This window comes from Rhea americana, unplaced genomic scaffold, assembly GCF_003343005.1.
Source record: "Rhea americana isolate MKP2758 unplaced genomic scaffold, rheAme1 scaffold_293, whole genome shotgun sequence".
NCBI lineage: Eukaryota > Metazoa > Chordata > Aves > Rheiformes > Rheidae > Rhea > Rhea americana.
This window is the reverse complement of record NW_028186416.1, coordinates 514,056-541,968: the sequence shown is the minus strand read 5'-3', so window position 1 is coordinate 541,968 and position 27,913 is coordinate 514,056. Positions and strand designations below refer to the sequence as shown.

Genomic DNA, 27,913 nt, shown 5'->3' with positions numbered 1-27,913 from the left:
TGTTTTTGAACTCATTATGAAGGCACCCAAAGACACCCAGCTGAGCCAGAAGCCATCCCTTTTTTAGCAGCAGCAAGTGGCTGGGGCACAGATAAAATCTAAGTAACTCTTGTAGTGGAGTTAGGTAAGTCATTTCCAAAGCATATCAGAGTTTCAACTTGTTCTGGAGCTAGTGAGCAGAAACCTTTAAGTTCCACATACCTGAGTAACAGCAGGCCTTATCACTAACACAAACAAGTAGCTCAAATGGTAAACATGGCAGAGAACTGCAAGGCACATCTTGTGAGATTATAACCAAGGAGCTGTTTTCCAACACCCACAATAATTAGTAACAATAACCAGGAGCAAGCAGTTTTATCAGGAGATGAATTTTCTTGGGCAATGAGATGCATGTTAGCCAAGTTCTTGTGCAAGTTAACCTCTGCTGTGGTCCTGGGGGTGGAGGGACACCAAACACGCATGATTTGATGCAAACAAACCTGGCTGACCTTTTTCTTTAAAAGGTGGCAGTGTCTCAGTACTTTGGAGCAAACAGTTTTGGGGATTTGCTGTGTCGTTTTTGAATTTGTTCAAAAACTGTCTGGATGMTGCAGCTTCCTGGGGTTTCTGAGGAACTAGCATCTAAGGCAGTTCTTGTAGCTGGTACCCACTGAATAAGCCCCACTGATGGGGCTACCTCAGGTCCCCAAATGAGTGCCAGTGCCATCTGAAGTTCCCAGTTGCATGGATAGGGCACGTACAGCTATAAGACTGTAGGATCTCTTTTCTAATTTAACCATTCAGGGGAAATGAGGTTCTAAAACAGGAATCTCAGATGTMAAAGGTAGTTCTTATTTGCAGGCATTTTACTCCTAGCAAAGCACAGTAGAGCTACTGATTTCTGAAAGCATCCAAGATCACTTGGGTAGATCACAGCTGTAAGATTACCTAGTTCTTAGTCTGTTCTGTTCTCACATAATAAAGCAAACATTTTTTTAAAGCAGTATCTCACTGCTTTATGCTGATCTTGCAGACCTGCAGTTCCTTTCTGCAGCCCATTCATTGATTGTGTGGCTGGACTGGTGGTAGAGAGATGAGGAGGCTGATRGTCCTTAGTACCTCTATCACCGCTGGGCCTTTCTGAGGTGTCCCAGGTACTGGCATGAACATCGTTAGTCAGCAGAGATTGCATGAAATTGGCTTTCATTGCTGAAGCTGGATGTCTTTATCCAACAGAGGTTATAACGCACAGCTATGGTTACACTTGATGTTACAGCTCCGATTATGCTCGCAGAACAAAGCAGAGTTTGCCTGCTCCCATCTGCTGTTCTGTACACTCTAAGAAATTAGGTGTCTTGTGTGTCTCTAACTAGGCACCCAAAATAAGTGTCTATTTTTTTTCCTTGAGATCTCCTCAGCCCCTGCATCTGTCAGATGGGGACTGTACCACCCCCTCCTAAGAGATGCTAGAAGAAGAGATTCAATTCAGTCCTGTTTGTTCAGCCCTCAGACACTGTCGTGACAAGCAGTGTTGAAAAGCTCATGAGSAAATTAATAATTCTGCTTCTGAGACGTGTGCAGGAAATGAGGCATGAGACCACACGTTGGACAATGAGGAGAGAGCAGGACTGCGAATAGCTGCTGGTTCAGGGAGCTCCATCCTTCGCATGCGCTGGCAGAGGCCGGAGTCCTTGCGTCTGGACRCTAGGCTTGGAAGAGAATTGCACTGTGAAGCATTTACAGAAGGGAGTCAAAGTTGTGTCAGCCCTGAATTTGGCATTTTCTGTCTGGTGAGTGCTTGACTTTGCAACYTATCTTTCCACGCTGTTTTTGGCATGTAATTGAGTACCTCTAATCAGCCTGTGTCAGACACCAGGAATAACAWGCAGGTGCAGTGAGGATGTCCTCAGTGTAACAGGCTGGAGTTATTGTAGCCACCCTTTGTGCCTGTTGAAAGCAGATCAGTAGATCTGACTGACTCCTTTCATTTCTACCTGCTCTTATCTTAGCCTGAGTGAAAGCTCCTGTGAGGGGAAAGCGGGGCTGGAACAGGCAGCGCTTTGAAAAAGAACACCCCAGTTAGGAGTGAGCATCCACGCATGTGCTTGATTTCTTGCATAAAGYTTGGGAGCTCAGCCAGTCCTCCATCGTGTATACAGCCCAGTCTACTGTCTCATCTGCTACAGGCAAGTGGAATTGGAGAGGATAGAGTTTTAAATTAAAAAAAAAGTTGCTTTGAATTATATTCCTWGGAAACACACATTTACTTCATTGCACTGCAGTTCCAACAGCACCATGCTGCTGGGCCATCTTGTTCTYGTCTGAAAGTGCTTACAGTGTTTTTGTGCATCTTTCTAAAGGATTTGAAGCAAGTGGGAAGGGAAATGCAAAGAGCCCAGACAGAAAATTGAGGGCTCTGGGCTTGTGTCCCACTGAGACAGGTTCTGCATCGTCTCCTCAGGCACGCGTTCTGGCCAGTGGCTGAATCTCACCAGGATTCTCAGAAGTATTTCAGGAGGTTCAGGTGTTCAGTCTAAGGCGTCCTGGGSCTGCTTTGTGTGCCTGGAGAAATCCAGTGGGAGTGCAGCACCTCTGAAAGTCAGGCCTCCAATTAGGAGCCCAGAAACTGAGCTGAATACCTSCTGTCTGCTTCATTTTCCTCACTTGTGGATGGCAGTAAGACTTGTCTGCTCAGGCAAAGGACAACACAAGATTTGCTCCTTGTACTCAGTTACAGCTGTGTGGATAAAGGGAGAGCAGGGACCTGAGAAAGCTCTTTTTGCTTGTTTTGGAAAATGATATATCCAGACTAACCTTAGTGATTGAAGTGCATAGCAGAACTCTGGGCTTGAGTGTCAGTGCTGCTGTGGACACGATTTTGGAGTGACTATAAATTAATGATGCCCTCCAGCACTTTAGCATAGCCAGAGCTAYGTACAGTGTTTTTCAGTGTGATGGGGCCTGGCAAACACTGTGTCTATCCCCTGTCTCAGCACAGGCCTCAGCTGTACATCATTATGAAGAGGTGGCTGTTTGCTGGAGGTGAAAGCTTGTAGGTTGATTCTGCCAGCAAAAATYCCGTTTCTTTCTCTTCTGGAGAAGCTTTATTTAGCTAACAAAGAGGCCAAGAGCTGCCTTCAGTAAGACTCCCAAGAGTTTTCAGGAATACAAAAAGGACTGCAGATTTGCTAGCTCTGCTCTGAAATCTTTGCCCATAGAAGAAACGAATGTGAAGTTTATTTATGTTGTCAATTGRTATCTCACATATCCTTTCCCTCCTCTTCTAGCCTTGTGCTTTCTTCCCTTTTCTGTTTMTAGCTTGCTGGTGCATAAGGCTTCCCTTTCTCTGTAAGAATATTTGAAATGGAACACTAGTGAGGATTTTTTAATCTGAAAGTCTGCATTAATTAGTCAGATCGGATGTAATTAGCTTCTTCATCTGTCACTGCTTCTCCCCAACTTGTCAATGACTTTCTCCTATCCTAGAATTCACCAAAAGGAAAGGACTTTGTCACATGGGAGCTGCATGGATGTTTTGCCTGATGGGGTACGAGTGAGTGACACTATCTACAGAACTCCTGGGGGCTGAGCTGGATCCCAGCTGCTGCAGTTGGGGGCAAAATTCTTGGTGATCTCAAGGCGTCCTATGTTYGGCTTTGTCTCTTCCACTGTGCCAAGCCCACAGTAGGCAGAGTTACTCCTGCCCCCTGCTCCCTAGCTGTGCTGCGCCTTAAATGCTTGACTCATTGCTCCAGTCAGACTGGTGGATTGCAGCAGGACATCGGGGATGCCTACACTGATTAGTTGCTGTATAGAAGAGGCGGTACAAAGATTTAGGGGCTTGGAGGCCCAGTCTGCAACTAGTTTCTGTCCGACAGCCATCCAAGGAGGGATGGGCTGAGTCTCCTCATCAGGCCCCAGTGATGTTTCTGGCTGCAGTGCTGAGGTGCAGCACGCCTGGTGCTCAGGGCAGGGAGGGGTTTGTATCTGATGCGCAGTGGCCGCTATGCTCTTCTAGATGGAAGTGCCCATTGGCACTGATACGTACTTGGCTAGGAGACCTCCCACATCCTCCTACTAGTCACGTCTCCACACTGCTGCTGCAGCCTTGAAGAGGCAAACCAGGTTTTCATCTGCATCCTGGAATTCCARGCTCATTTTATAAAGCTGTGTTTCTTTGTACAAATATAGGGCTGGAAGATGCATGTCTCCTCATGGCCATGTGCCTCTTTGCTATGGTGGATTGCCTGAACTTGTATCTTCTGACCAGGTTTTGTAGGCCTCCTGGGAGGATGCTCAAACTGCCTGGCAGTCTCAAGCCTAGAAGGCCAAATGCTAAGGGAAGAGAGGTTTTTACGTACTGTACTGCAGCCTCTTCCTTCCTTTTCCCTCTTGAATCCCCTCTGCTACCCTCCCTTTCCAGCTCAGTTAGACTTCTACAAGGTCTCTCCGAGCTGAGCTGTGCTGCTGAATCAGYGACTTGCTTCTCCCTCTTTCCCTTCCTCTCCCCATCCTCAAGTGGTTCTCTGCTGGCTGAATGAGTGAGGCAGCTCAGATGAACGTGCAGGCCAGCGGTGGGTGAGCTTGGCTGCGCGTGGGCTGCGCAGACCCAGCTCTGCCAGGGGAAGGCAAGGTCTCTGGTTTCTCTGCAGCCACAGTACCTTTCGGATGAGGCAGGAAGCTTCAGTTTGTGTCCTGCCCTCCCTCTGTAGTGTACTCTGCGTAGGCAGCTTTGCAGAGCCTGCTAGTGAGCTTCATCCAAGAAGAGGTGGCATGGGGAAAGGAAAGGGTGCTCAGTGTCCCTGCTCAGAGAAGCCCACATCTTCCTCGGTCGGGTACCCTGGGGAGACGAGCCCCTCACTTTGCCCTGGCTTTGCTTTGTGAGCTGGCGGTCTAGGGTGTGCGGTCTGCCCACCCAGCCCGCCTTTGCCTGGGCGTGYGGGAGCTGCCGCAGGCTGCGGGCAGGCTTGAGGAAGGGAGAGGGACAAGGAATCACGATGGAGGAGCCGTGGCAGACTTCCCGCAGCTCCCAAGCAGACTGCGGGGTGGAGGAGCGAGGAAGCTGCAGGCCGAGCAGGGAGCCTGGGGCTGTGRCTGCACCTCAGCACTGAAAGGTCTCCTTGAGACTCCTCTTCTTCTGTGGGTTAAATCAGCAGTTGTTCCAGCAGCTGCTGCCGCTGACTTCCCAGGCAGCCACTGAGCTCTCTCTGCCCAAGCAGCTGGTCCAGAGTCTGTCTTTTGCGGGGATCACAGCAGCAGCCTAGCCTGTTCCCATCACCCATCCTCTCAATGCTTGTACCTTGCTGTTGGAAATCCCTGGCCCCACTGTCCTGAGACTCTTGCGTCCCTGACACGAGCCCYGCAGTCACTGCAGCTGTGGCTTTTGCTGCCTGCCTGCAGTCTGGATTGGAGCTGCTGTAACAGGGTGTCAGAGCGTCCTGCCCGCTCCAGCTTTGTGTGGCCAAGCAGGTGACCCTGGAAGCAGGGACACCGCCAGGCAGAGCCTGCCACGTAGGCAGTGGTGGAGGTCTGCAGTTAGTGTGTGCAATTACTAACAACTTTGCCCAGTTTCTTCTACCTTTTTCTTACTTAATGGCAGCTGTAGCAGCACCTTAAGCATCAGCCAGCAGCCCTCCTTACACGCTGTTCTGCCCTCCTGTTGGGCCCTGGCTGTTTAAGCCAGGAGAGCCTGTTTGCTTAGGAGTCAGGGTGGCGGAGGGGATAATAGCCCAGGAAATCTGAGTGCCTACCCTGGCGGGCTGGATCAGTGCCTCTTCTCCAAAGAAACAGATCCAGGGTAAGCTCCTAGCAGTGCTTTCATGCTTCACTCCTTCAGACCTGGAGCAAGCTAAGCTTGCACAGAAGTGAGGTAGAGCTTTGATCAGGGCTGCAGGATTAGGTCTACTCTGCAAATTCTCGAACCCAAGAAGTAACAGGGCCATGCTGCAGTGCTGGGAGTCCCTCAATAATGTGGGAAGTGATAGAGGGATAGCAGACCAGCCTCCAAGCAGAAATCRAGCAAAGAAAATGCATTTTACTCCCCTCCTGGCTAGTTTCAGGGTTTATCTCCCCTGCTGATTCAGTTTGCCGTATTTTGGCTTGGATAAGCTTTCATCCTGACCCAGGCAGGATCTGACGAAGGCAGTAAAGCCAGACAAGTCCCAAGGGCAATGCTAAGCGAGCTGTGTCTGGCTTTGCAGCCWCATCATGTGGTAAACTCTCTTTTGAAGGGAGTTCAGAGCGGTGGCAGAACTAGGGCAGGATGTGTGCATGTGCTCGGCTTGCGTGCGGAGGGAAGCGGTTGCAGTCAGGGACAGTGTGGCCCAGGTGACTCCCTGCTTGCCTACTTCTCCCTGCCCTCGCTCTTCTCCACAGACCAAATCTTGATCCTCCCAGAGCCCTGACTCTGTGGGTGTATGTAATCTTGGGTCTCTTCTGGCATATGCTCGACTGGGGTTTATACCAGCATCAGAATTTGTACCCAGTCCTTATCTAGAGAATAACATCTCTTGGCCTCCATACATCATGGGTGCCCAGCTGCTATAAGGTGGCATTTGCAACCACTAAGAGGGTGAATTGAAAAGTCAGCGATTCCTGAGGTCTGGTCCCCTTGAGTTGAAGATTTGGGTCTTGGACAGAAAAGAAGATGCTTTTTGTGCTGCCTTATTACTATTTTAGTCTTTCTCTCATTTCCCTTTCTTGTCACGTGCAGGCTCTTCTGTTTCAGCATTACAATCTTTTTCCTTCTCCTCAGTAGCTCAGGAAATGGGAAATGATTATGGCTCTTTCTGGCCCCTTTCTAAAAAGGGAATACATATGCTGGATTGAGTCTTGCAGTAACTCTGCTCTCCTGAAGGGGAACCCAGGCCCGGGGCAGGGGGAAGGATAGCTGGGAGGACTGGGAGGCAGTCGCAGGTACGTGCCTGCCTGCCCAGATGGACGGAGTGAGGGTTGCCCCTGCGTTCTGCAGCACCAGCCTGCGCTGTTGGCGTGAGCCAAGGTTGCAGCTTGTCTCCTCGCCCTCTAGATGCAGATGATGCTCGTAGCGGTTCTGGGCAGCATCGTCAGCRTGCCCTTGGCTTTGCCCAGGCCCTAGGGCTCACACAGTGACGCACAGCCGTTCAGCGAAACTTCACGGTCATTCAGGGAAACTTTCAGATGTGCCCTGGATATTTAAGATTATGCATCCGGAATATTAAAGAAATGTTAATGGAGCCTAAAACCAGACGGCTTCTTCCTACCCTTCCTGCAGAATCGAAGAGACACCCCTTTGCCTTGTTCTTCCCATCTAACAGTCCCATGTGTTTCCTCCCCCCGGGGTGGTGGKGGGGAATGACACACAGTTTTGTGAGCCACCCTCCCCTCACCCTGTTTCTCAGCCTCCCAAGGATATACAGGTCTGGCAGAAGAGGGACTGTGGCCATCTGCCATCAGTGATGCCCATCTGTTTTTGCACTGAGAGGCTGCAGAGCAGGAGGAGGACTCAGCGCGGGCTTTGGTGTGCCCTCCCGTGCAGCTCCGGGCAGCCCCGCCGAGGCGGGGGAGCRTKGTGCACAGGCCTGCGYRGCTCGGGGGTGYGAGTCCCCCCTCTCGCTCACAGCAMMGGTGGGCTGTTCTGAGCCAATTTCAGTTGCAGACTGCAAAGCCCCTGATCCGCTTTCGTGCTTTGCTTGCTGTGGGCAGGAGCAGGCTGGAGCTCTGGAAGCAGAAGGAGCCAGGGCGGAGGCCTGGCACGCCGGCACAGACGCTGTCGAAACCCGGGAAAGGCYGGATAGCTGTGTGCTGGCAGCTCCGTCTGCAGAGTAGAGCATCTACCAGAGAGTGTGTCTCTTTCCTGCCCAAGCATGAGCTGATGAGGGAAAAAGTTTCCTTCCTTCTCATTCCCCAGTGGCAATGTCTRCTTTTAAATCCTGGTTGTTCCGTAGGAAGCAGGAAAACCTGTTCCATAAACAACGGCCTGCAGGAGTGGGAGGGAAGGGGCTGAGGGGATCTGTGCAGCTAGGTCACGCCGAGCACTGGTGGGCTGCGCTTGTCTCCAGGAAGTGAGCAGGACTTCTCCTGCGGGAGGTCCTCGCCTGGCCGCCAGGATGTTCAGCCCTTCCCATGCAAGCAGGGTTGGCTCTTCGGGGAATAGAGCAGGGTCACAACCAGTTCACCATGGGAGTAGGTATGTGCAAGTGCATGTGTGTCTCCACAGGCACATGTGCGTGCACTTCTGGTTCTGGGTGTGCCTGTACGTGTRTGCTCTGTGGGAAAGACAAATGCTGTTCTAAATACCTGGAAGAAAAGCTTCTGTCAGCTTTAATGAGAGGAAGAAAGGGTCCCTTGCATTTTTCATCTGATGGCATGAACTGCTCCTGGTCTTGAGAAGCTGGTTAGCTAACTAAATGTTCCTGCAGCTGTGATCTGAGGCAGGACTGAGYAGGGGGTACTACGAATCCCCTGCCATCTCTGTGCCTGTCGTTCCCGGAGCTGCACAGAGCCCTTTCCTGCCGGGGCACCGGGCTCTGGGTTTGAATTTCTCCACTGTCCAGTTTCTCTGAGGCTGCCAGGCAAGGCGTGGGATGTGCCCTGATAAGCCAGTTCTTTCAGTGGCTGTAGCAAATCTGCCAGGTCCGAAAGGAGCCGTGCTTTGCTGCCAAGGGTGCAGGGCTGAGCACTGGAGTGCGCCTCCCTCCCTGCTCTGTTCCTGAACCCCCGTGGTGACTGCTGCCTATGCATGACCTGCCTGGTGACCCCAAGTGCCAGGGCCTTGCTGACTGCTTTTCTCTCTCTTTGTGCAGGCAGTGGACATGGATATGGAGGATGACCCCTTGTTACAGGATGCCTGGCTAGATGAGGAAGAGGAGGAGGTTGCCTTCAGCATGCGGAAGAAGCGTGAGGGTGCCCTATTGTGTGGGAAAAGCCCATGGAAAGTCAGGCCCCTGCATACAATGCTGCCAGTGACTGGCTTCTGGAATATTGTTGGCTGGATATTTACCAACCCGTACTGTGCTGGCTTCATCCTTTTCCTGGGCTGCAGCATCCCTGCTGTGCTTGCCGTTGTCATGTTCCTCCACTACCCAGCCCTGGACATTGACATCTCCTACAACGCCTTCGAGATCCGGAACCATGAGTCCTCTCAGCGCTTCGATGCACTCACCTTGGCCCTCAAGTCCCAGTTTGGGTCATGGGGCCGGAACCGCCGGGACCTGGCTGACTTTGCCTCCGAAACCCTGCAGAGGCTTATCTTTGAGCAGCTCCAGCAGCTGCACCTCAATGCTTCCCACCTTGGGGGCACTGCGCGGGCCAAGCGTGGCATGCCAGAAAGCAGGACTACTTCYCCCAAGCCCCGTGCCCGCCTGAGGGTGGGAAACCAGACTTTCCGAGTTGCGAGGGGTGCCCCACGCTGGGACTACTCCAGTGCGTATGTCAGTGCCAACACACAGACACATGCCCACTGGCGCATCGAGCTTATTTTTCTAGCTCGGGGGGACTCTGAGAACAACATCTTCACCACTGAGCGCCTCTTTACCATCCATGAGGTCGAGCGCAAGATCATGGACCATCCTCGCTTCCGGGAGTTCTGCTGGAAGCCGCATGAGGTCTTGAAGGACCTGCCCCTGGGCTCCTACTCCTACTGCTCCCCTCCCAGCTCCCTTATGACSTACTTCTTCCCCACTGAAAGAGGAGGGAAGATTTACTATGACGGCATGGGACAAGACCTTGCTGACATCCAAGGTGAGCTGGGGTGAGGCTGGCATGTTCTAGGCATGCGTCTCCTGTGTGTTGAGGCAGTCACTTACTGAAGTGCAGCTAAGATGAGGACGGCCTTGTGCAGAGGGGAAGATGCTGCCATGGTTTGCCCTGAGGAATTGGCTCTTGTGCTCTAGAACCCCCTTCCTACCTTTTCAGCAAAGCCCCTTCAACGCTAGTGATGGGTCACACAGGCTCAAGCAGCAGGTGAGTGAGAGGGACAAAAGAGGGGGAGTGCTGCATATTACAGATACCTTCACTGACCCTTGGCCTCTGTGAATGACCGTGATTCATTAGAGCCATGCCAGGTCTTGGACAGACAATGGGGGTGAATGTCCCTGCCCCACGGAGCAGATGAAAGAGGTCTGTGGGCTGCTTTGGAGCTTGAAAGGCAGCTTGTGAGTCACYAGCTAGAAAGACTACTGTCAGAAGAAGAGGGAGAAGGCCCTGGCTCCTCTTCCTCCCAGCTCTGCACCCTCCACTAGCGCAGAGGCTCTGGATGGTGAAGAAGAGGTGAATCATGATGAGTCTGTGGGTGTGATGTGGCTGTGGGATGAAACTTCCATCTGTTTCCCAAGCATAGGCTGCAGATGATAGCTGTCCAGGAGCTGTAYGGGGAGCAGGCAAGGGATTAACTCCATGTGCTCCAGTGTGAATAACAGCTCTGCTACCAAAACAGGAAAGAGCCTAGTTTCTGGGTTTTCTAACCTGGCCTCAAGGGAACCTGTATTTTGGGGATAGATTTGCAATGYCTCTTACTCCAAAATGGTTGGCTCTGTTTTTCATGGTGTGCTTGAAGAAATGGAGTCTCCTTGTTCTCTGTTATCCCCCTGATCTTCTCTTGCATTTGTCGATGATCATGTTACCACWGTTCAGTGACTTGCTGCTTGCCAGATGAGTCCTGGCATGCTTCATGTGAATGCTGTTTGCCTGTTGGGAATGAGAGGTCGGCTCATGTGCCTTCTTTCACTGTTGGGATGATCACCTTGCCTGTCCYTTGGCTGTGCAGCAGTAACCCGTGCACTTGCAATCACCTCCGTRTGTTTTTGCCTGTTAGTATGCACAGGAATGCAGGGTTCTGCCTGGCTTGAAGGAAGCGGAGAAACTTTTTCCTGCTGTGCCAAATCAATGATCAGTGGTGATCATAGGTTTTATTACTGATGATGGTGCTGAGGGCACCATTTTTACAAGCACCCCTTTGAGAAGCATGCTACCATCTCCCCATCCCTGTCACCATCACAGCAGAGCCAGGACCTCTGGACCCAGGACTTTCCATGGGGGACACTTTATTTTTCTTCTGCTTCCCAGCTTGGTGGAACAACTGTTAGCCCAGTGTAAGAGGGTTAAGTGCATCCAGCAGTGGTGATTTGATGAGGGTGTTTTGTGCATTGCTACTCAGCAGAGCTGTGGCTCAGATCACGGTTGGGGTGGAAGAGGCACTGCTGGTAGTGAACTGCATGCAGATAACATTGCATGCAGAGACACAAAGCAGAGGAAGGTGCATCTTTGCAGAACAGCTTGGCCCAGCTCTCTTTGCTCCCTGCAAGGCAGCAGCAGTCAGCAGCACTCTGATGAAAGGATCACTCCCAGCTCTGCCATTGCTAGGCTAGACCCCATGCCTTTCCAAGTCAGCTARGCAGGAGCTAACAGAAGTGGTGTTGCCTTCTCCTACAGGGTCGCTGGAGCTAGCCATGACCCACCCTGAGTTCTACTGGTACGTGGACGAAGGGCTGTCTGCCGAGAACATGAAGAGCTCCCTGCTGCGCAGTGAAATCCTCTTTGGGGCACCGCTGCCAAATTACTACTCGGTGGAGGACCGCTGGGAGGAACAGCGCCGCAAGTTCCAAAGCTTTGTCGTCACCTACGTGGCCATGCTGGCCAAGCAGTCCACAAGGTGAGGGCTGCGACAGCTGAGGCAGGTGCCCTGCTGAAAGAGAGCAAGGGCAGGAAAAGGCAGAGGTTGGGGAGGATGGTACTTGCTACTGCACTAAAGGAGTGGCTGCAATAGGCCCCTCAGGGTGTGTTTATCATAAGGTTTATGCATGTCAGACCTGTCTGCTCTGCCTAGATAGACCCTGCAGTGTGGAGTCTCACCTGGAAGCCACTAGGCTCAGAGGGTTTGGCATGCCATTTCAGACTACTGTTCAGGCTCAAACAGCAGCCAAGGTGTTATGCTCCAGTGGAAGAAAGTTTCTGCTTTGAAATTGGACTCTGGCACAGTGCTATACATGAGGATGGGGAGCATATGGCAGAAAGCCATTCACGTGCTTCCCTTTAATGCTGTAGCAACGTGCCAAAACCATCAGCAGGGACAACGAAAGAGAGCCAAAGATTTATTCCAATGCCTGCTTTTCTGCTCAGCCCCTGTGCAGCACTGGKGGTGTTCACTTCTATCTCACAAGTCCAGTGTCACTGGCGCCAGCAGAGCTACTGCTCCTTATGTCTGGTCTGAATTTGGCTCCAATTGGTCTGTTGCAGGGGGTGAAATGGCCTTCTGTTAAGGTTCAGCCTGAGGGTTTTGCTTTTGCTCTTGTCAGTGTAAATCCTTCCAAGCGTTCAGTCCACAGAGGGAGAGTGGAGCGTATCAGGGCAGAATAAGTTTCAGGAAATGCAGGCTTGTTTCACCCTGGTCTGTATGGCTCTGTTTGAATAGGGCTTTGCTCAGTGCTTGTTGGAGGGAGAGAGTGAAACAGAGTTAACAGGGAAAGTGCCTGTTCACCACAGGGTAGCTGACTACCCAAACAGCTGGGGAAAGGCARTGAGTCCTGATGTCAGTGTAACTTTTTGGTCTCCAGCTCTCTACTGTCCTGAATCTCAATAGCTCCCAGAGCAAAGGGATGCTGATCTTCAAAAGCAGAGTGAAGTGCAGCCAGCCCCTGTCAGCCCGGAAAGGCAAGCAGCCCCAAAGCGTTCGCAGCCATGGGCAGTCAGAGGGGGTTGCAGTGCTGGGAAGCTGAGAGCGGATTAGGGCCAAGGCTTGATCCTGAAGCCTGGATTCCTAGTAGGCTCCTGTAGTGCAGGGCTATTGTACTCCCACTTAAATTATCTTGGATTACTTCCTCCAAGCTTGCTTCCAAAAGCAGAAGCTGGTAAATCATATGGTTCTTGATAGGCTCTCACTCTGCCTGCATCTGCTGATTATTACCTTTGTGCTTAATATAATAAGCAGTGATTAAGATTCCAGATGGAATTGGCTTTGGAGGCTTCAAGAGCTGTTTGCTGACAGCAAGAAGTCCATTAGTGCCATGGACCCAATATGCACTGGAGAAATTTTAAAGATATTAGTCCTGCTATTTTATTTTTCTCTCTTCTTGTGCAGACTTCACCTCCTAACATCCCTCCAGCAGCAATCTAGCTCAGCTTGCTCCCACTGCTGTCTGAGTTGCTCCCTCAGAGAACTGTCAAGTTTATTAGATCAGTGACCTCCTTTGGCCCCAGAAGAGACAACATGCTGTGTTAAAATCCCTGGCTCTTCTCCCTTCACACTTAACTGCCTCCTGCCTTCCTTCCTTCATATTTTCCCACGCCAGCAAAGTCCAGGTGCTGTATGGAGGGACGGATTTGTTTGACTACGAAGTGAGGAGGACCTTCAACAATGACATGTTACTGGCCTTCATCAGCAGTAGCTGCATAGCTGTCTTAGTCTACATTCTTACCTCCTGCTCAGGTAGGCCACAGTCAGAACTGTCCTGCTCTCAAACAAAGCCAAATGTGCTGTAACTCCCTGTGTCCATGTGCAAGCCCCAGGAGAGGCTTCAGTGCTCTGGCCCCAGTCTGGGGGTATGTTTACAGCACGGCAGCATGCATAAGGTCGCTCAAGCCTCTGATTTTTCAGAACAGAGGTTACAGGCAGGGCTTGAGGGAAAGCTTATATGAGAACAGGAGTGAGATATAAAATCCTATCTTGCTGACTCTGACATAAAGCTCAGGTGTTTCACTGATGGGGCTAGTGGGAAGCATTCTCCAAGCAATACTCCTACACCTCTGAGCCATTCTTTCTCCTGTTGCAATATTTCCCTGGCATACTTGTGGGAACCAGTACCCCAATGAGGCAGGTGAGAGATGGCTGTTGCTCCTGGGAGCAGCCAGCAGTGGTGTTTTACCATGTTGCTTTCCTMCTGCAGTGTTCCTGTCATTCTTTGGCATTGCCAGTATTGGGCTAAGCTGCCTGGTGGCTCTGTTCCTGTACCACGTTGTATTTGGGATCCAGTACCTGGGCATACTCAATGGTGTGGCTGCCTTTGTCATTGTGGGGATCGGTAAGCACATCCTTACACAAAACTACCTGTTCTGCCTTGCTCTAACTCCCTCCTGCAGGGAGAGAAAGCTAAGGGTGGCGGCTGCAGACTGAATTGTCAAGCCCTTTCACCCTGTTCCTGTTAGTGGAAGATTTACAAGTCAGATGCTCTGAGGAAATGAGTTTTTAGTTTCTCTGAGCTGCCCTGAGTTATTCAGTGGCTGATTTGGCCCTGTACATCCAGGTTGGTCCATCCTAGCTCACCTGGACCTAATTCTCTGGTGTGAGCAAAGTTCCAAAAAATCTTCCCCCCCCCCCTTTTTTTTTTTTAAACCAGGGGTTGATGATGTCTTTGTTTTCATCAACACCTACCGCCAAGCCACACACCTCAAGGACCTGCGACTGCGCATGATCCACACTATCCAGACAGCAGGAAAGGCCACCTTCTTCACTTCTCTGACCACAGCTGCTGCATATGCTGCCAACATCTTCTCTCAGGTATGCTGCAGCTTTGAGATTTGGGGCTTTCTGGTTCTGAAATAGGCCYGGGTAGAGAGGGAAGCTGCCAGTGCTCTTTCTGCCCTCTCTTGCAGGGCAGGGCCATGCCAGACTCACCCTGGAGGGCTCACCTCACCTACTGTAAAGCAGTGAGCACTTGGATGTACCAGCATCCAAGGCAAYTTTTCTTGTGCCATTGATCAAGCAAGATCCAGTGACTATTAGGCTCCACTTCAGCTCTGCACCTGCTGGGGTTGCTGACTACTGTAGCTGAGGGCAGCATGAGCTATTCTCAGGGTGCTCCAGATCTCTCTGGCATACTATCTCTCCAGGCCTCTCACCCTAGCAATTCTCTGATCCCAGATTTGTGTTCTCTCTCTTTGTGTAGATCCCAGCTGTGCATGACTTTGGGCTCTTCATGTCACTGATTGTATCCTGCTGCTGGGTAGCTGTGCTCTTCACCATGCCAGCTGCTCTTGGAATATGGACCCTTTATGTGTCCCCACTAGAGAGCTCCTGTCAAACCAGGTGAGATCTAGAGACTTCTTTTGTGAGTGGGAAGTTGTTTGGAGCCCATGGCCAAGGCAGTGTGAAAATCCCTGCTCTGTCTCTCTGCCATCCTCATCCCCTTCAGGCAGCTTAGCTCAGCCACACTCTGTTAGTCTGCAATGGAAGGGAAGTTTAACTTCTGCCCTTTCAGATCAAAGCAGAATAGAAGGGCCACGTTACGGTCTCATTCCCTCTGGTGGATGTATAGGTGCCACCTGGGAGCCAGGGTCTCTGCAATGTCAGTGATGTCTCTTTGTCCAGTCCCCTGAAGCACTGGAGTCATCTGTGTCCTTAGAGCACTTACTGYGCAGCCAAACCCTCAGGCTGTAGAGCACAGGCCCTGCAAAGCAGACAGATCAGCAGCACTCCTGCCTCGGAGCACAAGCAGTGCATGCTGATTTGTATCTGGAAGTCAGCACCCTTCCCCTGCTCTTTAGCAGTGCAGCTGACCTGGCCTGATTTAATTCATTAGCAAGGAGATGAACTGCTGAAACTCCCGTCATTCAGCACCAAGCCATCGTGGCTCATCCCTGCCCTGTATATCCARCCCAGTCCTCTGCTGCTTTGCTGTAGCAGCTCAGCCCCTGACCTCTCAGCACTTAGCAATGGAAATTGCTTATGGTACTGCCTGTGGCTGTCCTTTCAAGTAATTGAATCAAGCTGTTGCTGCTTTTCTTGTTGCTAAAGGAGCCCATTGGTAGCTGTTTGCAAGGTACATGGCGTACAGCCCATGTCTTTGTCTGCTTCTCTCCCTGAATCCAGCTGCAGTCAGAAGTGTACCAGAAAGAGTGCCTTGCACCTAGGTGAAGATCTCTTCATTTCCTCGGAGGCCACCTCCAGAGCAGGCCAAGAGACACTTCCCTATCTGGATGATGACATCCCACTGCTCAGTGTGGAGGAGGAGCCTGGTAAGTGCAAGTGCTGCCTTTAGGGGGACCTTGCTGTCCTGTTCATTCTGGAGCATYTTTCTGTCCCAGCCATTGGTCTGTGCCTCAGTTTCCCTACTTTTAAGCTGGGGATAGTGCTGCCACAGGAGGTTGTAGGAGTATGAACTCTTTAATGCTAGCAAACTACTTTGAGACCTTCAGTGAGTGTCAATACATGCTTGCTAACTACTTTCCTAATCCTCTTGGGTCTAATGTGGATTTTACTTTCTGGCTGGGATCCTTAATTGCCACATGGGTGTAGCCACAAAACATCTAATCTGCAGCCCCTGGACACCCCACCTTTTGAGTAAAGGAAAAGTCTCTCCCTCTTTCTTCAGAGCACTGTGTTTGGGAAGTAGGCAAGAGAACAGTTTGTTGTTCTCCAGCACCTCGCACAAGGAGATATTGTAAAGTAGAGCAGAAAGCTATGAGAGATTTTAGCATGACACTGACCACTAAGGCTACCCTTGATTTTTTTTCTTTCTAGTCTCCCTGGAAATGGGTGATGTGCCCTTGGTATCTGTGATGCCAGAGAATCTGCAGCTTCCTGCAGAGAAGAGCAACCGGGGTCACTTGATAGCCCATCTGCAGGAGCTGCTGGAGCACTGGGTRTTGTGGTCTGCAGTGAAGAGCAGATGGGTTATTGTGGGTAAGGAAGGAGGGGAGGTGTCCCATCTGCATGGATTTTAAAGGGTTTGACAGCATCTTGATCGGTCACCAAGCTTRCATTAATAGTGACAGGAGATTGCATAAAGGGACATGATAGATGGCTCATCCACCCAGTGGATGAGTGTCCTCAGCACAGATGGTCCCTAAGAGAACTGCACAAGGAATTCAGATACTTTTCCATTCCTATTTTCTCACTCAGATCTGGAATGGCAGGTCCTGATGGGAGGRTATCTAGTCATGGGGCTTATAAAGAAAAAGCTCAGCTGCCAGTATACTTCAGGAATTGTTCCTTTCTTCTCTTGAAAATAGCATGTTGGTTCCRCTCCCCTGCTATCTGGGTATGATCTGCTTGCAAGGTGCATGCAGGGTCCCACATGCTTATCAGGACTTCTTCTTGCAGGGCTCTTTCTCCTCGTTTTGCTCCTGTCCATATTCTTTGCTAGTCGCTTCCGTCCAGCTAGCCATGCTCCAGTCTTGTTCCGGCCAGACACTAACATCCAGGTGCTGCTAGACTTGAAATACAACCTGAGTGCTGAAGGCATCTCCTGCATTACCTGTTCAGGTGAGAGTGCTACAGTGGCTGCAGCCTGGCCCAGGCCCTGGGCTGGGAGAGCTGAAACATGACGCAGAGGTCTGAATCTTTCCAGTATCTCAGTGCCCAGATCTCACTGATGGGAGGAGCTTACTGGGAGTGAAATGGTGAAGTTCCCCATGGGGATGACATATTTTGAAAGCTACTTTAGCCAGGATCTGACTGAGTGTTTCTGCTAGAGCAGAACTGACCCCTCTCACTTCCCTGGGCAGCTCTACTGCAACACRGGGCCATGGAAGGAGGCTCCTTTTACACATAGGAGACCATCCCAGTGACCAGCTGGAGGTCTGTGGCTCTGTGTTCCCTGCTCARGGTTTGGTGTTGGATACCCTGATGGTTTTCCCTGCTCAAGTGAGTTGCACGCACAGGGCTGACGGATCTCTTCCTGTGCCCATTCACCCTTTCATCTGTGACTAACATTTTGGGACAGGTTTGTTTCAGGAAAAGCCCCACAGTTTGCAGAACAACATCCGAARCTCTTTGGAAAAAAAGAAGAGGGGCTCAGGGTTGCCTTGGGGAAGCAAAGGGAGCATAAGTGATACAGGACAGCAAGGTGAGTGGGGTGCGATGACTGTGACTTTGGCCACATTTGGGTCCAGGGCCCAAGRGTCCACTGAGGTGAAGATCAAATCATATGTTCTCTGAATAGCTGATTGAGAATAGTTTTATTCAGACACACCTCTACTGAGCCCTGGCTTGATGCTGGACATAAGGGGCATCATTATTATCATTCTTCCCCTGAATGCCTTCTGCTGTGCGGAGCAGGTCCCTATAACCAAAGTGGCAGCACAATCCAGCTACAAATCTCTCGTCTGCCCAGACTGAGCACAGGGTTAGGAGCTCAGAGCTTTTGCATCCCAGTCTGATTTCACAGCCTTGTTGGCAAGGCTGTGAGGAGAGTAAATTCAGCCTGCTTCTCATGGGATTTTGAGGATAAAAGAGTTATTGGGCCAGGTCCTAAGATGACGTGAATCAATAAGCCGTCAGGAATTACTGCAGCTCAGGATATATTTGTGAAATCTTTTGAAAGATGTCCTGTGCTGCTAGAAGGCAGAAGCTGTGCCTGCTGCCCCAGAGGAGACAACAGGCCAAAAGACCCTCCTTTGCTGCTGCCCTATTTGTAGGATTTACTGATTGAGAAGTGCCATTTTCATGCTCCCACTGTGGTGTTTTCTTCAGATCTCCAGGGGACTGTGTATATCTCCAAGTCCAGAGGCAAGGGAAGACCAGCCATCTACAGGTTCTCGCTCAACGCCAGTGTCCCTGCCCCCTGGCAGATGGTGTCAGTGGGAGATGGGGAGGTGCCTTCATTCCAGGTGAGTCAGGGGATCTTGGACTCCTCTATCAAGAGTGCAGCACACAACAGGTGAGCATGAGAGCCCCCTGCCTCTCCACAGGGYCCTGGGTAGCACAGGGTGGAATATGCAGGGTATTGCAGTAAGATTGCTGGCAGTGGTAGAGATTAAGTTTGGCACTGCTGCARTACTGGGCTGTTGCTGTTGTGTGACTGTCCGCAATGCGAGCAAGAGTGTGGATAGCTGTGGGAATCAGGTGGGGCCTGGCATCCTCACCCAAGCTCACTCTCTACTAGAAACTGCTACTGAAACAGCTGGATTCCTGCTGCCTCATGTCTATTCACAGACAGCTGGTGAGCAGGCAACACTGCTCGAGCACAGACCATGTTGGACACACACCTACAGGAGAACCTGCTTTCAGATTTCCCTCACCCTACACAGAGCAGCCACCATGCAGCCTACAGCCACAGAAAATCAGGGTGGTGAGGGATCCTGTTAAATGCTAGCCATTGCTGGGAAGTGGCACTGCCAGTGCTCAGGGAGGAGGGGAGTGTGTGATGCTAACGTGACAACCTGCAACCCTGTGGAGTTAAGTGTCTGTTTTCATTAATCCATTGCTTAGGTGTATAGAGTGCCTTTCGGTAACTTCACCAGGAAGCTGACAGCTTGTGTGTCCACAGTAGGGCTGCTTAAGCAGACGAGCCCCAGGAAGTGGATGATGACCACCTTGTCCTGTGATACCAAGAGAGGCTGGAAGTTCGACTTCAGTTTCTACGTGGCCGCCAAGGAGCAGCAGCGAACGCGGTAACCCTGCAAAACCCACTAAGGGCCAGGCAGCGAAAACAGCGCAGTTGAATGGCTGATAAGGGGTGCCTGATGTCCAGTGCCAGTCCAGTCCTCAGTTGGTGACATCCCTAGAGGCCTGGCTTTGCAGCAAACGTGCCCTGTCTTTGCAGAGTTATTTTGCAGGCCCATAGCATCATTGATGTGGCAAAGGCCATCCAGGCTCAGGGCTGTGACTAAGGGCTGCTTTGGGTGGCAGAAATAAATTGYTGATTTTTGGTCTCTCTCTTACCTGCGTGAACTCTTGGGCTGAGCAGGTAGCACACAATAAACAGTGGCTGGGGATCCGGATCTGGAATTGCTCACCTTTTCCTTCCTTGTGCCCTTGAGATTTTCTCTAATGCTTTCCATGTAGTGTTTTGGGCACACAGTCTTTATCACCTCTGATCCCCCATAACAAACTCTGTTTGCACAGGAAACTATATTTCGCCCAGTCGCACAGGCCCCCTTACCATGGCCGAGTGTGTGTGGCACCTCCTGGCTGTCTTCTCAGCTCTAGCCCAGATGGACCCACGAAAGGCATCCTTTATGTTCCCAGTGAGAAAGGTAAGCTGATGAGGGYCTGTTCAGGCATGTCTGTTGCTTTCTGGGTCAGAGAAGCAGTCAGTTCTTTGCTTTCTTCTGATRTAATCATCCTTTCTTCTGTATTTGGCAGCAGCTCCAAAAGCAAAGCTCTCAGCTACTTCTGGATTTAATCCTTGCATGAATACTGGCTGTGGGAAGCCAGCAGTGCGGCCGCTGGTGGACACAGGAGCCATGGTGTTTGTGGTGTTTGGTATCCGAGGGGTTAATCGTACTAGACGCCCGGACAACCACGTCATTGGAGACATGGTACACACGCTTTCTGGCATGCTGAACAGGCATGCCTSGGGCTGATGAGTGATGGAAGATCTCCCTGGATAGTGTTTAGTTAATCCCCACAGCCTAGGCGGCATGGTCCAGCAGTCTAGCCAGATGGAACAGCAGAGATGGCAGCACTGTGATGAGCCAAAAGCACATTTCTGTTTTAACACATTCAAATAATGGAGATAAGCCCATTGCTGAAATCACTTTAGACTTCTTAGAAAATCCCTTTCTGAGCACCATGTCTAAGCTTCTAATTTTGAATCCTGAGGATTTTAGACACAAAACTGTCTTGAGCTCAGTATGGAAAYTTCACTACAAACTCAAGATCCTCGCAACTGCTGTTTTTCTGTAATTGTTGTTTCTCCTGTTGAGAGATAGTAACATAAAGTACAAATTGACTACTGTACCAGGGAAGGTTCCTGAACATGACTTGTCCAGGAAAAGCTTTTTCCCCAAATCTGATACCTTGACATATTTGCAGCCTTTTCCCAGCAAAATTTTGCTTAACTGTTCTCTTGGCAAATGCATATTAGCTTCTTGAAGTTCCTCCCACCTTCTGATTCAGGGGAATTGGGCAGAATCAGCCTTTGCCCATTTCCTCTAAAGGGCGCAGTGCAAAATGTGGGTAATGGAGTGGGCAGAAAGCTGAGTTCCAAGCTGGACAATATTTGGTTTGCAGCTTCTCCTTAGGCAGACCCARATGACTCTGGGCATGGTGGGACAGCCATCCACTCATCAGTGCTTCCCTCATCCAGTCTGAGGTTTTGGCATGCTTTCTTGCTGGGTTATCTGCTGAGGAAAAGCTGTCCAATTTGTTTTCTTTTATATATATTACATATATATGTATTTTTAAAACCTGAATAGTGACATTGGTACAAGCCCTGGTGGGGGCACAGTTCAAAAGTCCATTGGTGAATTAATGTGGTTGAGCTTTCTCCTTCCCCCCAAGGAATAGAAGCACATTCACTGGATAATAAGATAATTCAGGTTGGAAAGGACTTCAGGATGTCATCTAGTCCAACTATCCCAGGACAGTAAATGCACACTGCAGGTGTGCCTATAGATGACATGGGGACAGGTTTCCTATGCAGACAGTGCTTGAACCTGTGGGTACAAGCGTCCTCAGGGTGTGCACATCAGAGCCGGCCCCAGGCTGTGGGCCCAGCAGAGGACTCAGTCTCTGCCTTTTTGTGCCAGTTGCCATGTGTGTGCCTCACGTGTGGTGTTGTTGTTGTTGTGTCTCCTTGTGAAAGGGCAGCGTTATCTATGATGACAGCTTCGACCTCTTCAAAGAGATTGGCAACCTGTGCCGCCTCTGCAAAGCCATTGCCAGTAACACTGAGCTGGTGAAGCCGGGAGGGGCTCAGTGCCTGCCSTCTGGTAGGTAGGATTAGTGCCAGTGACAAGGTCCTTGGGGAGATCTGCAGAACCTGGGTGGATACTGGTTCTCATCCTCCAGTCTGAGGAGGGTGGCTACTAGGGGTTTTAAACTTTCAGATGGCAGCTTGATGAAGCAGGAAAAGGAAAAAGAGGTGCCAGTCAGTGGTAAACACAGGCACTGTGGGGAGGAGAGGGTTTCTCAGCAGTCAGCTTTCCTAACGGAAGCCTTTCTTTCTAGTCATGGGCATTGATGATGATACACTCACAAGCTCTTGGGCAAGTGACTCAGTTCTCAATAGCTCCTGGGTAACCAGCAAACCACAGCTGATTTGGGTGTCCTGAGGCTCCTCTTCTGCCCCTGTGGTTTCATGTCCCTAAGCAGTGACTCTCTCCCAACTCTAGAGACCACAAAGTTGCGGAGCTGGGTTTAGGGAGTGAATATGGGCTTCAGGCCAAAAGCTAACCCCACATCTTCACACCTGAAAAAATTCCCTGCCAGGCCAGGCAGGCAGCTCCTGCGCTGACAGAATTCAGCACTTGCTGTTTGTACCACCTCCTGAAGGCTGGAAACAAGCAGTTGTGGTAGTGTCCTGTTGGGTGCTGATGGCACTGAGGCCCTCTCAAGCTCAAACTAGCAGTTAAGGGCTCTGGTGCTGAGAACGCAAGTGCTTTTGCAGGTCATAGATGCAGGAAGGAGCAGCTGCTGCTAAGTGGGGCCAGCAGCTTTCTCTTGTTTTCTTCTTCCTTGCTCACGTGTTCTCTTTCCCCGTCCTGTCCTCCACTTCTTGCTCTTTTTTATCTCTCCAGGTTATAGCATCTCCTCCTTTCTGCAGATGTTGCACCCTGAGTGCAAGAACATCCCTGAGCCGAACCTGCTGCCTGGACAGCTCTCTCATGGGGCAGTGGGAGTGAAGGATGGAAAGGTGCAGTGGATCTCCATGGCATTTGAATCGGTGAGCACATGGCATCACTATCTCTCTCTGCGACAGTTTGTTCTAACTTCCAGGGGTTTAGTTGTGCTTTCCCTACACTGGCCACTTCCATTTGCAGCTGTAATTTGGTGCTTCCTGGTGCTTGTTCCTTGTTGCAGACAAGGATGTTGTATGCATCACTCTTAGCATGAGAGCTTGGGGAAAGAGCTGGTGGCAGCTTATCTATCTGCTGCTGCCAATTCTGCCTGGTGCTGCAACTCCAAATGGCTTGTTCTTCCTCCTCCCTTGCCATGCACACCCTGCCCCAGTAGCAGGACACAGGAATAACCCATTCATCTTCTTACAGACAACCTACAAAGGGAAATCTTCCTTCCAGACATATGCCGACTACCTGAAATGGGAGACATTCCTGCAGCAGCAACTTCAGCTCTTCCCCGAGAGCTCTGCTCTCCGACGTGGTTTCCAGACCTGTGAACACTGGAAGCAGATCTTCATGGAGATCATAGGCAAGTGACTGCTGTGTTTATCTCCCTGAGGAACCCCGGCTTTCTGACATACCTTCACTACAGTCTCCTCTATCTTATGGACAACTGCTATACCCTTAGGCCCTTACCATTGCTGTGCAAGCTCCTAAACCTGTTTGGCTCTGCCCCAAGCAGCTGACAATGTCAAAGCCCTAGGCAAAKCCCAGGGAAATAGAGAGGGCAAGGGACTCTGCTCTGCTCATGTGGCAGGCAAGAATAGGATTCAGGTCACCAACTTCTGACTTTTCATCATCTTCCTATCTGCCCCGGTGTGATTCCCTATCTGCCTTATCACTAGCAGAGTCAGTGTCCCCCTCACCCCAGCTGTCACCTTGTAGGATGCAAACTAGCTGGCTCTTTTCTTCCAGGAGTGCAGAGTGCCCTGTATGGTCTCATCCTCTCGTTGGTTATTTGTGTGGCTGCTGTGGCAATATTCACCACTCACATTCTCCTCCTGCTGCCAGTGCTTCTCAGCATTTTAGGTAAAAAAAAAAAAAAAAAAAAAGCCAACCCCATGTGTCAAGCTTTCCCTTGGTATGAAACTGAGTCTCTGGTCTTTTATTTATATATTTCTGAAGTGCTCTTAAACTCTATGTAAACCCTTCTGGCTTTCCTGTACTTGGTCCTGATTTACCTGGGTGAGTGGGAGAAGCTCTCAGCAAGTGCAGGGGGATCTCACTGGGAAAATAGATTTTTGTGTCTAATTCCCAGTGTGTTTTATCTACACAATCCCTTCTATTTGTTTAAATAAGGGTTTTAGCTACACAAATGCCATCTCTGCCTGTTATGTATAATAATATGATTAAGTCCCACATGCTCTGAATAACAATTGCACTACTTCCCAAGGATCTGCACTGTGGCTGCTGTTTCCAAGCAGTGGGAGATTTTAAAAGCTGAATATTTTAGCGGTTTTGTTAGTATCTGAAGCAAATTTGTAAATAGCCTCCCTCTCCCTGGCTGGTGACTTGATATTATGGACTATGTGTTGCTAAACTTTCCTGTTTAAAAATCAAATCTATCATTTTTAAACCACTTAGTCTCCCACTCATGACTCACAAACATCACTTTTGCCTTAAAAAAAACTCAGAAAACCCTCACAAAAACACACACGTGTTCAGCTTGTGCGTAACTTCAGTAAGCAAAACACAGGACCTTCTTTCCTGTAGTGCACATGTGCATACCTGGTTGGTCTTGGATTCATTTAACAAGCATTCGTCTGGATTAGTATCATTTGTTAGTTTGTTTTATATCTCAGTAAGGTCCTTCCCTATCACTGGCAGGTCTGAGAACCTTACTGAGCAATGCCTGTGGCCAGTGGAAGGTGTGGGAGGTGTTTGCTTCTCAGGTAGAAAGGAGTGGGTACAAGGTTCAGGCTGGCTAGGGTGCAGATCTGCAGGGGTGCATTCCCAAACTGTCCTGTCATTGATTTGTAGCAGTAGGGCAGGGATTTGAGGCAGGAATCTGAGTCTTTTAGTTTGCTTAATACTACCTTTTTCCTGCAGGTGTGGTCTGCTTGGTGGTGACCATCATGTACTGGTCTGGCTGGGAAATGGGGGCTGTGGAAGCCATTTCCCTCTCCATCCTTGTTGGCTCCTCTGTCGATTACTGTGTGCACCTGGTGGAAGGCTACCTTCTGGCAGGGGAAAACCTGCCCCTGCATCAGGCAGAGGTGAGTTCTGGGGTAAGAAGCAGGGAGCTGCATTTTGCTACCTTGCAACAYGCCTGGGCTGGTTGCTGCTTTCCCAGCTGACTGGTCAGTGATGCAAGCTAAGGTGCCTTATAGCAAGGGTCCTCCCCACGTGGTCATCTCTCTTGCTGGCCACTGGTCATAGCTGGATACAAAGGGACCCTTCTTTCATGCCCCAATGAAGACCATCCTGCTCTGGGATGGCTCTACAACTCCCCCCCCCCCAACCTGCAGAAACTGGTGTGTCTTGCTGCGCTCGACATCCAGGGTCCCTCCTGCCTTTTAAAAATCTTTTCCTTTTTGGGGAAGATGGAGAAAACAAAGGATTGGAGACCCCTGATCCCGGGTATAGTGTCCCCAGCAGTCAGTCTGATGGAACCGAAAGAAGGCACTGATGAGCTGATTTTGCTTCTGCTTGGATGTTAATGTCATGGCTGTAGCCCAGTGTGCTCCAGGACTGCATGAGCCGTGAGATCTGCGCTCATGCAGCATCTTTGCCCTGGATCAGGATGCCATGAGTTAGAACAGCCCCCTCAAAGGCTTAACATTAGTGCAGCCCCACGTGCTCATTCCCCCTCCCTCTTAACGCTGCCATCCCTTCTGCCAGGACCCCACAGCCTGCCGCCAGTGGAGGACGATCGAAGCGGTCCGTCACGTGGGTGTGGCGATTGTCTCGAGTGCCGTCACCACAGTGATTGCTACTGTCCCGCTCTTCTTCTGCATCATTGCCCCTTTTGCCAAGTTTGGGAAGATCGTGGCCCTCAACACAGGAATCTCCATCCTGTACACGCTAACTGTGAGCACAGCCYTGCTAAGCATCATGGGGCCTGGCACCTTCATCCGAAGCAGGACTTCCTGCCTCAAGGCCTTGGCAGGGGTGCTTCTCACCGGCCTGCTGGGTCTATGCATCTGCCTCGCCCTGCTGAAGAGCGGATTTAAGATCCCTCTCCCTAATGGGACAGCCCTGTAGACCCTATGCTGAGAGCTACATGCTCTGTCGTCTTGCTCACTCTTTTTTTTTTTTTTTTTATCGGATATTTTTTTTATGAAGAAAAAAAGAAGGAAAAAAACACCCTTTTAAATAAAGCTTTGGTATTTCTGATAAAGCCATCAAATTCCTTATCATGCTGACACAAAGAGCATTTAAAAAAAAAGAAGGAAAAAAATCCCTTTTTCCAGAAGTTTTTCAACTCCAGATGCACTTTATTTTCTAATGAGTTTTGCTCTAAACTTGTATTTGTTTCAGTAGTGATGGATGGATAATGGACAGCAAGGGCTGCCCAGGGGGTACCTCAGCCAGAAAATAGCAGTGGAAGAGGTGTCCTTCTCTTATTTTTCTTTCTGATTTGCTGTTCTTTTATAAATGAACAGAGTTTTCTGGAACCACAAAGGTAAAGGGAAGAAGTCAGGTAGATCATCTGATCCCTTTCAAAACCCCTCCCTTTTTCCCCATCCTCTCCTTGGCCAGGGTCAGTGTTGCAGTGATGGCTCTTGAAGGGATGTCCTGCCTCCACCACAGGCCTGTGCATTGCTACCTGAGCTTTTGAAAACAGCAGTGAGCTGATAACAGGCATGGGAAATATTGCTGTTTGGGCCTCTTTGCCCTGCCCTGTGCTCAAGCTAGGCCAGGAGTGAGCTTACTGGACAGAAGACACATTTCCAAGCAAGCTGTTCTGAGAGGGCCTTGTAGGATCTGAACTGGAGATGTTGAGCAGCACCTCCCAGAGGTGCCTGCATGCACCATTAGCGGGGACTGCCAGGATGCATGGCTCTCTCCCCACTTCCAAAGGGACAGTGCACTTCTTGCTTCCCTGGAGGAGAGCTCCCCCTGGAGCTCTTGGGTCTGGGAACAGCCGTCAGGAACACCATCAGCTTGCTTGCCTCTCCCTCAGTGCAGCAGCTAAGCCAAAGCAGTAACAGTGCCCTGCTCCTGCGCTGCACGTGGCTTCACCAGTCTCTGTGCTGCTTCTCACTGGGAAGACAGAACGGAAGTCCTTCAGCTCCCTGTAAAGCCTTCTGCTCCTGGTCATGGTAGTCAGCTTGCAGCCCAAGTAGGAGATCACCACTGGGGCCAGGCAGAGCTCCTGGCTGGGAGTGTGCACAGATAAACAGAGCTGCCTCCCCCGTGGCAGCTTAGATGAAGCCTCTGTTGTGGAGACGTGAATGCAGYGCAGCTTCAGCCTGCGGCTGCTGCCTGCTCAGAGCAGATGGCTTGTATTAAAGTAAAATGAAATTGCAAACTGGCGTCATTAACAAGTACATTTTAAGCATCACTGATTCCATCATATTCTTAAAATTGAAATAACTAAGTGTGTGCATTGATATGCACCACATCTGGTCCCCAGCAGAAGGGGAGGGGTCAGGCCCACTGGGAACTACTTAAACATTATTTACAGGGATGCCAACAGAGGGAGGCGACCAGAACGCAGCCTGACTCTTCTTTGTTTGCATACTGCATTCCTGGCGGTTTTGCGTTCTCTGTCTGGATTGACACCCCCTGCCCCCTTTATAAAATGGAAATGCCAGGAAGCCAGTCCCCATTGCCCGCTGTGTTCTGGGACCAGGCTGCTGAGACCAGCAGCCGCTTCTGCTTGGCTTTCCGTATCCCTGCCAGTCTCTTACATCTTCACATCATGTCTTTGCTGGTTCCTATTTAAAAGTAGGATCCTCCCTGAGAAAAGGGATCAAGCATTTATTCCTAAAGCAAGTGTTCAGCTAGAGTGAGTTGTGCCAGGACAGGACTCCTGTTGGGCCTCACTGATGCTAGGGGAAACCCAGAGCAATCCTGCTGCAGGGAGTGAGGCTGGGGAGAGCATGAGCGGATCAGACCTGCTTTTCATAGCTGCTGTGCACAGTTTGGCCCCAGCTTCAATCTGCAAGCACTTCTTTCCCCAATGTCTGTTCTCCAAATTGAAATACCCATGGCACCCCAAGTGCCCCTACAGGGCAGCAAGCATAGAGGGCGACATACAGCACTGAGAGATCTATGTGGCTGTGGGAGTGCTGCCAGGAGAGAGCAAGGTCCCAGTGCTCCCAGTGCTGCAGAGCAGGCTGTGGCTGGTAGCTTGACCTGAATCCCACTGATGCTTTAGCATCCTGATGGTGATAAAGCTGATGGTTGTTTCTGGGTCACCAAACGGTAGAGGAAGGTATGAAGTACACACTTGCACAAAATCCTTCCTTCTGTGAGCATGGAGAAGCCTTCAAAGATCATAAAGACA

General features: G+C 50.4%; 1 protein-coding gene across 10 annotated transcripts in view; it reads left to right on the top strand.

Annotated features, from left to right (window-relative positions):
- Positions 1-25,724, top strand: part of DISP3 (dispatched RND transporter family member 3) — a 104,494-nt gene extending 78,770 nt beyond the window's left edge. For 2 of the 10 annotated variants that reach the window (XM_085309208.1, XM_085309209.1), the window contains exons 3-23: positions 8,763-9,699; positions 11,389-11,608; positions 13,245-13,381; positions 13,839-13,973; positions 14,289-14,449; positions 14,838-14,977; positions 15,761-15,906; positions 16,412-16,573; positions 16,994-17,155; positions 17,616-17,738; positions 18,365-18,501; positions 18,827-18,962; positions 19,161-19,284; positions 19,739-19,869; positions 19,979-20,154; positions 21,423-21,549; positions 22,357-22,502; positions 22,828-22,987; positions 23,374-23,487; positions 24,508-24,674; positions 25,300-25,724. In XM_085309208.1, the coding sequence (XP_085165334.1) occupies positions 8,772-9,699; positions 11,389-11,608; positions 13,245-13,381; positions 13,839-13,973; positions 14,289-14,449; positions 14,838-14,977; positions 15,761-15,906; positions 16,412-16,573; positions 16,994-17,155; positions 17,616-17,738; positions 18,365-18,501; positions 18,827-18,962; positions 19,161-19,284; positions 19,739-19,869; positions 19,979-20,154; positions 21,423-21,549; positions 22,357-22,502; positions 22,828-22,987; positions 23,374-23,487; positions 24,508-24,674; positions 25,300-25,662 (4,095 nt within the window). In that variant the 5' untranslated portion in view covers positions 8,763-8,771 and the 3' untranslated portion in view covers positions 25,663-25,724. Of the gene's footprint in view, positions 1-17; positions 1,770-8,127; positions 8,147-8,762; positions 9,700-11,388; positions 11,609-13,244; positions 13,382-13,838; positions 13,974-14,288; positions 14,450-14,837; positions 14,978-15,760; positions 15,907-16,411; positions 16,574-16,993; positions 17,156-17,615; positions 17,739-18,364; positions 18,502-18,826; positions 18,963-19,102; positions 19,285-19,738; positions 19,870-19,978; positions 20,155-21,422; positions 21,550-22,356; positions 22,503-22,827; positions 22,988-23,373; positions 23,488-24,507; positions 24,675-25,299 lie in introns of those variants that run through there. The other 8 variants (XM_085309205.1, XM_085309202.1, XM_085309203.1 and 5 more) reach the window with 8 other exon arrangements.
- Positions 25,725-27,913: the final 2,189 nt, after the last annotated feature.